We start from the raw sequence: 12,893 nt of genomic DNA on the forward strand, positions 1-12,893 counted from the left end.
TTTCTCTGTGATTTTGGCATGTGAATTTCTTTTGTAGTTTCTGATTCTTGTGTGAGATTCAGGCCTTTAAGTTTGGGTCTACTTCTTTATGTGAACTTTACCTGTCTTTGTGGTTTACTTTTTGGGCATGAAAAGCTTGTTTGTCTAAGCTTCCAGTTCTTGCTCTTGATTTTATATTGGAGCCGCCAGACTGATTTTGTCTTCAGGAGTTCCCACAGAGGCCCAATTCAGATGAGGGTCAGATGACTTCAGGCTTTCTCCTAAGATCTGGATCTCTCCAGGACCGATTTTGGCCTCAGGAATTTGGAAGTTGGACTGGCCTGGGATCCTAGCCCAGAAAAGATCCTGGTCTAGGTCAGTTGGTCGCCATGCCACCCAGGGATACAAAGGCAGATGGGGCGGGGAAGAGGTCCCAAGGACTCCTGGGGACTGCACTGAGGAGCTGGGTTGGTCTGGATGCAAAGGATCAGGAAGAGGAAAGGTCAGCTCCCAAGTCCCAGAAAGAAGATGGGAGGTGGTTCCGGCCCAGGGAAGCACGGAGAGTTGAGGGTGGAGCCAGGTCCAGAAGCAGTGCTCCTAGGGCCCAGAGAAGGCACTATGTTGGTTTGGATGAAGAGGGTCAGGAAGCAATATTGGTTCCCCAGGTGTCTGGGGCCCCAAGACTAAGGAATGGTGCAGGGCCCAAACTAGGAGTATAGAACGGCGGGAGGGATGGAAGGGGGAATGTGGCTTAGGGAGGCCCGGCGCGGAGAGCTGCCCAAAATATAATTTTTTAAAAACCTATAAAACATTAAGGAAGCTTCAAAGACCTAAACAAATGGACAAACATGCTACATCTCATGTTTGGGAAGATTCAACATTGTCAGTATGGCAGTTAGCACATACTTCCTATATATAAAACAGTTTATGAAAATTGAAGACTATTGTTTTTATGTTGGGTGCTTGCTTTGTTGCTGTTTGGTTCTTCTATTTATATTAAGACAGGGTCTCATTATATAGTCCAGGCTAGACTCAAGCTCACTATATAAGTCCAGGTGGGACTAGTGCCTCACAGCCCAGGTTCTAATATTACAGGTGCATGACACACATGCTTTGTTGAACTAAACTGTGTTCTTACAAACTGAGAAGGTATTCCTAAAATGTATAGAAAGGCAAAAGATCTAGAATAGCCAACATTATTTTGAAAAAGAACAAGACTGGAGTTTTACTGTCTGACTTCAAAATATAAATCTTCAAGAATCCAAACAGTATGATATGCCAGGTGGGACAGTTCAGCTCAGTTGTCAGCTTGATGAGATCTAGAATCACCTGGAAGACAGTCCTTGGAAATTATCTTGATTAGATTAATTGAGGAGAGAAGACCCATGTACTGTGAATGACACTATCCCATGGGTTGAAATTCTGAACTCCGTGGTGGTGCACACCTTTAATCCCAGCACTCAGGAGGCAGAGGCAGGCGGATCTCTCAAGGCCAGCCTGGTCTACATAGTGATTTCCAGGACAGCTGGGGCTAGAGGGAGACCCTGTCTTAAAAAAGACCAAAAAAAAGAAAGAAAGAAAAGAAACAGTGAGCTGAGCACAAGAATTTGTTGCTCTCTGCTTCCTGACTGTGGACAGTGTGGCCAGAGCCTAAAGTTTCTGTTGCCACGACATCCCTGCAGTGACAGACCGTGCCCTGGAACGGTGAGTGCAAATAAATCTTTCTCCACGAAACTGCTTTTCTCATGGTATTTTATCACAGCAATGGAAAACAAACCAAGACACTAGGTGTGGAGATGCGAGCCTTTAATCCCAGAACTCAGGAGTCAGGGGCAGGGGATTCTGAGTTTGGTCAGCCTGAATTACACAGTGAGACCCTGTCAGAAAGGGGGGGCATAGAAAGAGAGAAGGAGAGGAGGAGAATGGGGGAGAGAGAAAGAGAGAGAAAGAGGAGGAAGGAGGAAAACAAGAATGTATATTGGAAATACAGATTTACAGATCAATGGAACACAATACACCTCTATATTTCTTGCAAATTGATTTTCACAAAGACAGCAAAGTAATAAGGGAAAATTGTTGGTCTTTTCAATAACTAATGATGAAACAATTTGGATATCCATATGCAAAAATAAAGTACATAAAATCAGAGCCTGGCCTCCTATTTAATAATGCTACCTTCTGAGTTTCTGTGTCCAGCCAAAATTCACATGCTGACATCTTAACCCCCCAAGTGATGGTGGGGTGTTAGGAGATCAGAGGAGTGAGCCTTCAAGAATAGGACTAACTAATAAAAGTGTCCACAGGGTCGGCCAGATGGCTCAGTAGGTAAGGCACTTACTACCAAGCCTGATGACCTGAGTTTGATCCCTAGAACCGAGATGATAGAAGAAGAGAATCAACTCTCAAAAGTTATCTTCTGCCCTCCACACATGTGCTATGGTACCTGCCCCCTACAAGTAAATAAATGTAATGAAAATTAAAAGAAAGCCAGGCATGGTGGGTGCATACCTCTAGTCCCAGCACTTGGGAGGCAAGAGGCAGGCAGATCTCTGTGAGTTCATGGCCAGCCTGGTCTACATAGGGAGTTCCAGGCCAGCTGGGGCTACAGGGAGACCCTGTTTTAAAAAAAAAACCAAAAAAACATTTTTTAAGGCCATAAAGTGCTACCTTGCTGTTTCACTGTGTAAGGCCAGATAGAAGGCACTGACTATAAACTGGAACACAACCCTCACTCAACTCCATATCTGCCTTGATCTTCAACTTCCAGCATGCAGAATGGTAAAATAACCTCTCTTGTTTATAAGCCACACAGTGTGTGATGCTCTATTGTAACCCCAAATGGACAAAGTCAAACGGTTAACTCAAAAAGACCACACAGGCAGCCAGGAGAGCATAAGAGAAAATCTTTGAAACTGTGGGTTAAGCCACAACAGCAAAGCACACTCCATTCAACAGAGTACTAGTCAGCAATAAGGGGGAAGCTATGGATTCATGCAGAAAAATCTCTAAAAATTGTATCAAATAGAGGAAGCCATAGATGAAGCAGAATATGTGTGCTTCCATTCACAGCTTCTAGAAAAGGCAAAGTACAGGGACAAAGCTCGACTAGTCATTTCCTAAATATGGGTTGGAGCTAGGCCCTAACTGCAGGTGAGCCAGGAAGGACATGCTCTCAAACTCAAGAGTGCTCTGAGTTGGCCAGAAATTACCGAACTGTATGCTTATAATGTTTAATGTTTGTGTTTTGTAAATTAAATACCAATAAACTTGTAAAAATGACAAAAAGAACTATAGAAGTTTTTTTTTAAAAAAAAAAAAAAAGAACATTTAGGAGCTGGAGAGATGGCTGTGTTTAACAGCACTGACTACTTTTGCAGAAGACCTGGGCTCAAGTCCCAGCCCCCACATGGTGGCTAACAACCATCTATAACTCCAGTTCCAGGGATCCCGACACCCTCCTCTGTCCTCCAAGGGCATTGCACAACATGAGTGCACTTATATACGTGCATCATTTACACTCATACACATAAAGTAAAAATAAATTTAAAAATTTTTTAAAACATACATTTGAAGAATTTAAAACATACTACTAAATAACTCAGGTCAAAGAGTAGATAATTATTTAAAATACTTGGAACTGAACAGTTACGTGTATATTATCTATCAAAATTTGGGGGCTGCAACTAAGGTAATACACAGGTGGACTCTAGCGATTTCTTTTGGTTTTTGAGACCAGGACTTTCCACATAGCACTGGGCTGCTTGATACTCACTGTGTAACCAGGAGACATCTTTACTTTTAGGTTAAAGGAGCAAATATTTGACCCAACAGGGAAGAATAAGATCTGAAAATCATGAAATAAATGTCAGACCAAACCGTCTAAAAGAACACTAGAATAATACAATTGTACAGAGCCGCCATCATGTGTTGTGGGACGCATAACTAAACCTAGATAAATAAGGTGTGGGCCACATGCCTGGACTCCCAGCCCTGAGGAAGCCTAGAGGAAGACAATGGAGAGCTCCAGGCTAGCCTGAGCTACATAGAGAGCTCTGTCTCCAAAAATAGTCTAAATTACTTATTTTTACTAAATGTGTATGAGTGTTTTGCCTACATGTATGTAAGTGCACCCATGTCTTGCAATACCCACAGAGATCAGAAGAGAGCTGGGCCCCCTAGAACTGGAGTTATGGATGGTTAGTCCCATGTAGGTGCTGGGAACCAAACCCAAGTCCTCCAGAAGAGCAGTCAGTGCTCTTAACCACTGAGCCATCTCTCCAGTCACCTCCAAAAATATTCTATATGTAGGTGAAATGGATAAATTCTTTCACAACTATACAAGCCTGTAACAAAAATTTGACTAAATAAGAGAGGGAAATGCTCAATAATTCTATAAAGCATAAAAGAAATTAATTTTTTTTCAAAACTAAAACACAAGGTTGGGTGTGGTGGTGCACGTCTTTAGTCCCAGCACTCAGAAGGCAGAGGCAGGAGGATCTCTGTGAGTTCAAGGCCAGCCTGGTCTACATATCAAGTTCCAGGCCAGCTGGTGCTATAGGGAGATGCTGTCTCAAAAAGACAAACACACACACACACACACACACACACACAAGAATTCCAGAGCAATAATAATCTTGATGTTGACCCCAAATAACTAAAGTACAAGAAAGGCCAATGTTATAAATGCATTCCAAGAAAATTACTAATACACAAACTTACCAATAGAATTTGTCATAACCTCAGAAAGTCAAACATAGTCTAACATTAGAAGTCTCTTAATATAATTCACAAATTGCTTGATTAAGGGATAAAAAATATTAACTCAAAGCCAGGCATCATGGTGCACACCTTTGATTCCAGTACTTGGGACACAAAGGAAGGCAATTTCTAGAGATCAAGATCAGCCTAGTCTACACAGTGAGTTCCAGGCCAGCTGGGACCACAGCTCAATAGATACAGAAGAAGCCTTGTTAAAAATCCTCACCAGTTTAGACATAAAGGGAACTCCCTGACCTAACTAAGGCTGTCTCCCTTTAAACCACAGTGAACATCATTACAGCTGCCCTTGTCACAGAAAGACACTCACTGAAAGTCAAGAACATGCGCTTACCATCACCACTTCTATTTAGCATTGTAGTAGAAATCCTAGCAAGTACAGTGACACTGGAAAGAGATGCAAAAGACTCACAACTAAGTAAAGAAAGGGCATATCCATTAGTCACAGATTATGGAACTGTCTATGATAACCCAGGATCTATAACCATTAGAATGGCCAGGAGTGCAGCTCAGTTAGTGGAGAGCTTCCCTAGCCCTGGGTTCAAACCCCAGCACCACATAAACTGGTTATGGTAACAGAGACCATAAGAGACCAACAGATTCCAGGAGGATTAAAAGGTCAAGGTTATCCTTGGCAACATAGCAAGTTCAAAGCCAACAGGTGGAACATTGAGACCTGCTCTCTCTCTCAAAAAAAAAACCAAAAAAACAAAAACGGGCTTTTTATGCTGTTTCCTCAGTGGCACCTTTTCCTTTCTTTTTTCTTTTTTATTATTTTTATTTTTTGTGTGTATGAGTATATGGCCTGCATGTTTGTAAGTCCACCCATGCCATGCAATGCCCACAGAGGTGAGGAGAGGGCGTCAGATCCCCTGGAGCTAGAATTACAGATGCCAGGAAATTACAAACAGTTGCTAGCCACCACGTGGGTGCTGGGAATGGAGCCCGGGTCCTGTGCAGGAGCAGCCCCTGAGCCGTCTCTCCCGCCCCACCTTTTCCTTTCTTAATGAGCTATTTTGGTTCCACATCTAACTTAGAAGGCATGATTTTTCCTCCATCACTTCTCCTGGCGGCTGCCAGGATTTTACCTAACCTGTATTATGTTTTCTCTTAAACACTAGTAAAATTGTCCTTGAACTTCCTTTTGGGAAAAAAAAAAAAAAAAAACAACCAATTCCATTGGAATAAACAGTTTAGTTAAGTAGCCAGGTAGTATAAGATCAATACATTAAAAAAAATCTGTTTGGGGCTAGAGAGATGGCTCAGTGGTTAAGAGCACTGACTTCTCTTGCAGAGGACCCAGGTTCATTCCCCAGCACCCACATGGTGGCTAACAACTGTCTGTAATTCCAGTTCCAGGGGATCCGACAGCCTCTTCTGACCTCCGTGGGCATTGCATGACACAGATGCACCTACATACATGCAACAAATACACCCATACACATTAAATTTAAAAATATTTTAAGCATAAAATAAAAATCTCTTTCATTTCTACGTACCAGTAAAAATTAGAGAATGTAATTTTAAAAGTTAGGGGCTGAGAATGTACCTCAGTGACAGAACACCTCCCTGCTTGTGTAGAGCCCTGCATCAGAGCCCTAGCAAAATAAAATAAGTAAAATAAATTTAGTCACATGCCATACATACAAGTACAAATTTAGTCACATGCCACACATACATACAAGTACAAATTTAGTCACATGCTGTACATACACTAGGGAGGATGCAAAGAAATTGAAACTTTTTTTTTTTTGTCTTTTTGAGACAGGGTCTCCCCTGTAGCCCCAGCTGTCCTGGAGATCACTATGTCAACCAGGCTGGCCTCAAACTCACTGAGATCCGCCTGCTCTGTCTCCTGAGTGCTGGGATTAAAGATATGCGCCACCAAGCCCAGCAAAAATTGGACCTTTATATATCGCTGGCAGAAATATGAAATGTCATGGCTGCTTTGGAACACAGTTTAGAAGTTCCTCAAAAAGCAGTTGAACTTCATGGTGTTTACTAGAGAGAAATAAATCCACAGATCACATGAGAGTCTATACACAAATGTTTATAGCAGCGTAATATGTAATAGCGAAAATGTAAGAGGCATGCTAAGGGTCCATCAACTGATAAACAGGTAAAGTACAGAGTATTTGTTATTTATTTGTTGAGAAAGGATCTTACTACGCAGCCCTGGCTGGCCTGAAACTGCATAGTCTCCCAGAGATCTGCCTGCCTCTGCCTCCCAAGTACTAGGATTAAAATTGTGCACTACCATGCCCAATTTATTTATTTAGTTTTTGGTATATTTAGATAATGGAATATTACTGAGCTATGCAAAGGAATAAAATGTTGATACATTATACTACATAAACAAGACAGAAAAGGCAATATGTTCTATGATTCCATTTGAATAATGAATTGTCTCAAATGGGCAAGTCATAGAGTAGCTGAGTGGTCAGCAGCTAGAGGGGATTACGAAAATAGTGACTTTACGATACAGAGATAACGTCTTATTTAATTATTGACTCCAGTATTTAGTAAAGAAGTCCATTGAACACCAATATTTTATTTATTTAATGTTTTAGAAATCATTCTCTTTTTAAAATGGAGGATCTTATGCAGCCCAGACTAGCCTTGAACTCACTATGTAGCTGAAGATATCTTTGAGCTTATGATCCTTCTGCCTTTCCCTTCCATGTGCTGGAATCACAAGCATGTGTCACCATGCCTGGCTTATACAATGTGAAGACTGAACCCAGGGCTTTGTGCACACTAGGCATTCTGCCAAATGTGCTGCACCCCACACACCCCACCCCCTTTTTGAGTCAGAATCTCTGTGGCTCAGGCTAGCCTTAAACACATGGCAATCCTCCTGCCTTAGCCTCTGGAGTTCTGGAATTACATGCATGAGTTACCACATCTGACCTAGGCACCAACCTTTTAAATCGCTGTGTTGTGAGGTAGTTCACCAGAGAAGACCATTCAGTGTTTTCCCAAATCAAAGTTGTTGCTGGCCAGGGCTACTACACAAGGGTGTCAGAATCCCAGTGTGTAGCCCTGAGCCATCTCTAGGGTAAACTTTTATACAGAGAAAATGTAACCAGGGGTGAAAAGTTTAAGTTCCCAAGCTTACAGGTGCAAAGCCCCCTTAACAATTTCTATTCTATTAACTAACAATTACTATTTTGCAGAAGCAAGCCAAGCATAACATACAGAAGCCATAAATCTGCAGTTAGCAGGTGCACTTCAGGACACACTGACCTGTTCCCAAAACACCTGGGACCTGCTGATGTGTGTTCCCGTACCCTAGGCCAACTGCCTGATAATTTCAAAGACTACAGTCAGACTAAACTTTAACACGGAGTAGCTGTAGTCAAGGGGGTGCCCTATTACAGCTGTAAAAGTGCCTGTGTCATTCAACAACTTAATGGGTTTTTGTTCCATTGTTCTTTTGCGGGTTTTTTGTTTTGTTTTGTTTTATGTCTCTCTTTTTGTCTTTTTGAGACAGGGTCTGCCTGTAGCCCCAGCTGTCCTGGAACTCACTATGTAGACCAGGCTGGCCTTGAACTCACAGAGATCCGCCTGCCTCTGCCTCCCAAGTGCTGGGACTACAGGCATGTGCCACCACACCCAGCCTAGTTCCATTGTTCTTAACAGGCAATGGCACACACATCTTACAGGAAGCAAAAGTACACTTCATTTCTCGAGAACTTTGTAATTCCAAGATGAGTTATGGAGGAGCAGTCCCTAATACTTCATTCTGTGCAGGTGATGAAGATGGAGCCTTTGATACTTGTAGGGTAAGACCAAAACCTTTTCTTTTAAGATACCTTCTAAAGCCAGAAAGGAAGTTGAAAAAGGCCTTAATAGTCTGGTGATCATAATTATCAGACCTAAATACCAAATTCTTGTCCTTTTTCCACAACTGACTGATTTCTTGGGTTTTGTTTTTGTTTTTGTTTTTTTGTTTGTTTAGTCGTTTTGTGAGACAGGGTCTCCCTGTAGCCCCAGCTGGTCTGGAACTTGCTATGTAGACCAGGCTGGCCTTGAATTCATAGAGATCCACCTACCTCTACCAGGACTAAAGGTGTGCACCACCATACTCAGCAGTTACAGCCATTGTTTTGAGTTTGTGGCTTTGTATGCAATCCCTATGATTAATGAAGAGAACCTAAGCATTGTCTACCAGCCATTTGTATGTCTTCTTAATATATTTAATTTAATTTAATTTTTGTGTGTATATGAGTGTATTGCTTGCATGTGTATAAGTGCACCCATGTCCTGCATTGCCCAGAAGTTCAGAAGAGGGCATCTGATTCCCCCAGAACTAGTTACAGACAGCTGTTAGCCACCATGTGGGTGCTGGGAATTGAACCCAGGTCCTCTGCAAGAGCAGCCAGTGCTCCTAACTGCTGCATCATCACTGTAGCCGTATATCTTCTTTAGAGAATGTGTATCATGACTCATTCTCTGTTTTTAAATTGAGTTAACATTATTGAGATGTAAACATTGTTTAATCTTTTATTATATTTATTGTGGGGGGGCACGTGTGCGACATGGCTTATGTGTGGAGGTCAGAGGACAACTTGAAGGAGTTGGTTCTCTCTTCCACCATACTGGTCCCAGTGATCAAACTCAGGTCATCAGGCTTGGCAGCAGGTACCTTTGTCCTCCGAACCATCTCACCAGCTCCAGCCTTTTCAGCAGATTCTGAATATTTGGTGTGCAAATATTTTCTCCCATTCTGTGGACCATGTCTTATTGTTGCTGCTGCCGTTTGGCTGTTTTGTGGTGGTTTTGTTTGGTTGGTTTTGGAGGAGTAAAACTCAGGGCCTTCTACATGTTTAGCAAGGTTCTACCACTGAGCCACATTCCTAGCTTGTTTTGTATTATTTGTTGTGGGGTATTGTTTTGTTTTGAGATAAATTCTCATTATGTAGACCTGACTGGCCTTGAGCTCTCAGAGATCTGCCTGCCTTTGCCTCTTGAGTGCTGGGATTAAAGGCATGTGCCACCATCCCTAGCTCATGAACTACTTTTTAGATTTTATCATTTTTACATAAAAGTTTCTATTTAAAAAAAAAAATATTTTATTGTTTTTATTTTATGTGAATGAGTGTGTTGCCTGCATGTATGTGCAACTGTGTTGTGCAATGCCACAGAGGTCAGAAGAGGATGTCAGATCCCCTGGAACTGGAGTTAGGATAGGTGTTGGTCCCTATGTGGGTGCTGGGATTTGAACCTGGGTTTTCTACAAGAGCAGTTGGTACTCTTAGCTGCTGAGCCATCTCCAGCCCAAGTTTCTGATTTTTATGAAATCCAATTTCTTTTTGTGTTATCTCTGATAGCTTTTTTCTTTCCACGGTGGAGACTAACCCTCCAGGTGCTGAGTGCACGCTGTACCGCAAGCTGAGTGCTAACCCCTCTTGAGCTTCTAGACTTCGTGCTCATTTACGACTGCACTCGCCAGCCCTGCACTGCAAATCCTCTGTACTCATCATTTCCTTTGCATTCCTACATCTCCAATCTGAAGTTTGTTTCCTGTATTTTCCTTAAAAAATCTTGATAAATGAAACAGCAAAAAATTCAGTCCAAATGAATTGCTTTCCTAGAAAAAACAACAAAATTTATTCAGTAGTCAGTGGGGGAAAAAATCCCTAACTTTTGAGGCTTGAAATAATGACCTCAGGGTACATTATTATTAGCCATTCTTGCCAACAGTTCTGGGCACATTAGTCTTGTATAATGAAGAAGCTAGTTGTTTATAAGTGCATCACAGCCTTCCATTTATTCTCTTTCCTGCACTAGCCTATTTCAGCACTTGACAGTGTACCCATCCTCTCCAGCCAGCAAATGGAGCAAATACCTGAAACCATCTTCCTCACATCTTAAACATTATACCTCTCACACACAGCAGTCAAGCAAGTAAATAATTCTAATGAACAATTTCCACAATATTTTGTATACTTCCTAAATTTCATTTCTTCTCAGAACTGTAAAAATCCAAACAATTTCATCTATAGTGTTCTGGTTCACAACTATGCAGAAAAGTTTATCCACCTTCTGTGTGGGTCTCCAGACCCACAGGTGGAACCTCCTGTGTAAGTGGGACTACTAGACTAAAAGTTTACTGATTTTTATAGTAATGTGTTAGGGGCATATCACCAGCTTGTCTGGCCTGGGAACCTCCCTGGCAAAATGTTCCCTGTACTTCTTCCCCACACTTCAGTTTGCTATTAAAGTGTAGCTAGCTACAATGGAAATGAATATTTAGATAAATGTATGATTGATGTAATTAATTTATGGTAGCTCTATTGTTGCATAAAGAATAATGAATACTATTTGGGGGCTTTCTTGATAGGGTGATAGTGGTGGACCATTAATGTGCTACTTACCAGAATTCAGAAGATTTTTTGTAATGGGAATTACCAGTTTTGGACATGGCTGTGGTCGAAGACATTTTCCTGGTATCTACAGTGGGCCATCTTTCTTCCAAAAGTGGCTGACAGACCACTTCTCCCAAGGAAGCACTAAAGGCATGTTTAATATGCACATCTTGTTTGGGCAGATCTTCATGGCTTTCAGTTCCATTTTCTTACTAGGAACAGCATAAGGAAATTGTGAAGATGCAGTCTGTCTTTTTCACTCTGCCCCATCTATGTTCTGCACGATGAAAATCATCCTTTCAGTTACTCACTTTAGAGTTTTCATGTGAGCTTTTTTTGGAACAAAAAGGACTGTGGCAGCTCTAAAGCTGTAAATTTGGCCAAATTGCACACCTCCTTGTTAGAGCTTGATTGTTTTGTTGTATAATCATACTTCTGTTTTGGAATACTCTCCTGAAGTTTATATAAAATATTCAGTTAAGTATGTACTTTATATGTATAAATGACAATAAACTGTATAGTTGAATTTTTCTTTCACTAAACTAATTAAAACTCATTTTAATTCAGATTTTATTTTGCTTACTTATTAGTTTGGTATGGTAGCAGAGGCCTCATTATGGTTACTTGTTCCACTGCTTCTGGGTCTGTGATGAGGCAGAGCATCATGGTGGAGAGGGTGTGGTGGGCAAAGCTGCTCACCTCAGAATGCCAGGAGCAGAGGGAGCTAAAGCACTTTATTAAGTGATAATAAGATTTCATTTCCTTTGTCAAGAGAAAAAAAAAAGCATAGATATCTGAAAATCACTTTCTGTGTGATTTTGCTTTTTTTGAATGTGTGTTTTTGGTATTTTGTTTTGTTTTTTGAGACAAGGTCTCCCTGTAGCCCCAGCTGGCCTGGAAGCTGTAGACCAGCCTTTCCTCAATATCACAGAGATCCACCTGCCTCTGCCTCCCAAGTGATGGGATTAAAGGCATGTGCCACCATGCCTGGCTTTGAATGTGTTTTGAGATGAGGTCTGACTGTATAGCCCAGGCTAGCCTCGAATTTAAAATCCTCCTGCCTCAGCCTCCTTCATGATAGGATAGTAGTTTCAAGCACCAGGCCTAATTAAATATTTTCAAAGTACAAAGTTGGTCCTGGTGGCATATGCCTTTAATCCCAGCAAGCCAGAGGCAGAGCAGGCATATCTCTGTGAGTTCAAGGCCAGCCTGGGGATACAGGGAAACCCTGTCTTAAAAAGACCAAAAAAAAAAAATTACAGAAGAGCAGAAAGAAAACTATTCATAACTTTGTTATAAGATAGCTTCTAGGAAATCCCCTTTTTTATTTGCTATAATTATTTTTTCAAACTCTTGCCAAGCATTATTTCACCCCAGCCACTTTTAAAACTTTAAAGTTGAAAATAATAATACTGTGATTCTCTTGATCTATTTCACTTTTATTCTCCAAATAAAAAAAATCATGCTCTCAGCTTCTCCTTATAAACACAATACACACACACACACACACACACACACACACACACACACACACTTCTTAATTTTGGTTGGACAAGTACTTGTTGTGCAAGCATGAAGACCTAAGTTCAGAGCCACAACACTCAATGAAAGCCTGGTGAGGGCAGTACCCATCCATGCTTTTAGCACTGGAGAGACTGAAATGAGAGGATACTTAGATCCTTGGAACTCTGTGGCCAGTCAAATATAGCCAAATCTGTGAGCTCCAGGTTCTGACCCTGTCTTTAAAAAAAAAAGAAGTGAAGGGGC

General features: G+C 41.4%; 1 protein-coding gene across 1 annotated transcript in view; it reads left to right on the forward strand.

The window, feature by feature from the left end:
* Tmprss12 (transmembrane serine protease 12) overlaps nucleotides 1-11,353 on the forward strand; it is a 33,829-nt gene extending 22,476 nt beyond the window's left edge. Inside the window, exons 4-5 of the mRNA XM_008828905.2 lie at nucleotides 8,398-8,540; nucleotides 11,102-11,353. Coding sequence (XP_008827127.2) covers nucleotides 8,398-8,540; nucleotides 11,102-11,353 — 395 coding nt within the window. The remainder of the gene's footprint in view (nucleotides 1-8,397; nucleotides 8,541-11,101) is intronic.
* The last annotated feature ends 1,540 nt before the right edge of the window (nucleotides 11,354-12,893 follow it).

This window comes from Nannospalax galili, unplaced genomic scaffold (genome assembly GCF_000622305.1).
Source record: "Nannospalax galili isolate Female #2095 unplaced genomic scaffold, S.galili_v1.0 scaffold254, whole genome shotgun sequence".
Classification (NCBI taxonomy): domain Eukaryota; kingdom Metazoa; phylum Chordata; class Mammalia; order Rodentia; family Spalacidae; genus Nannospalax; species Nannospalax galili.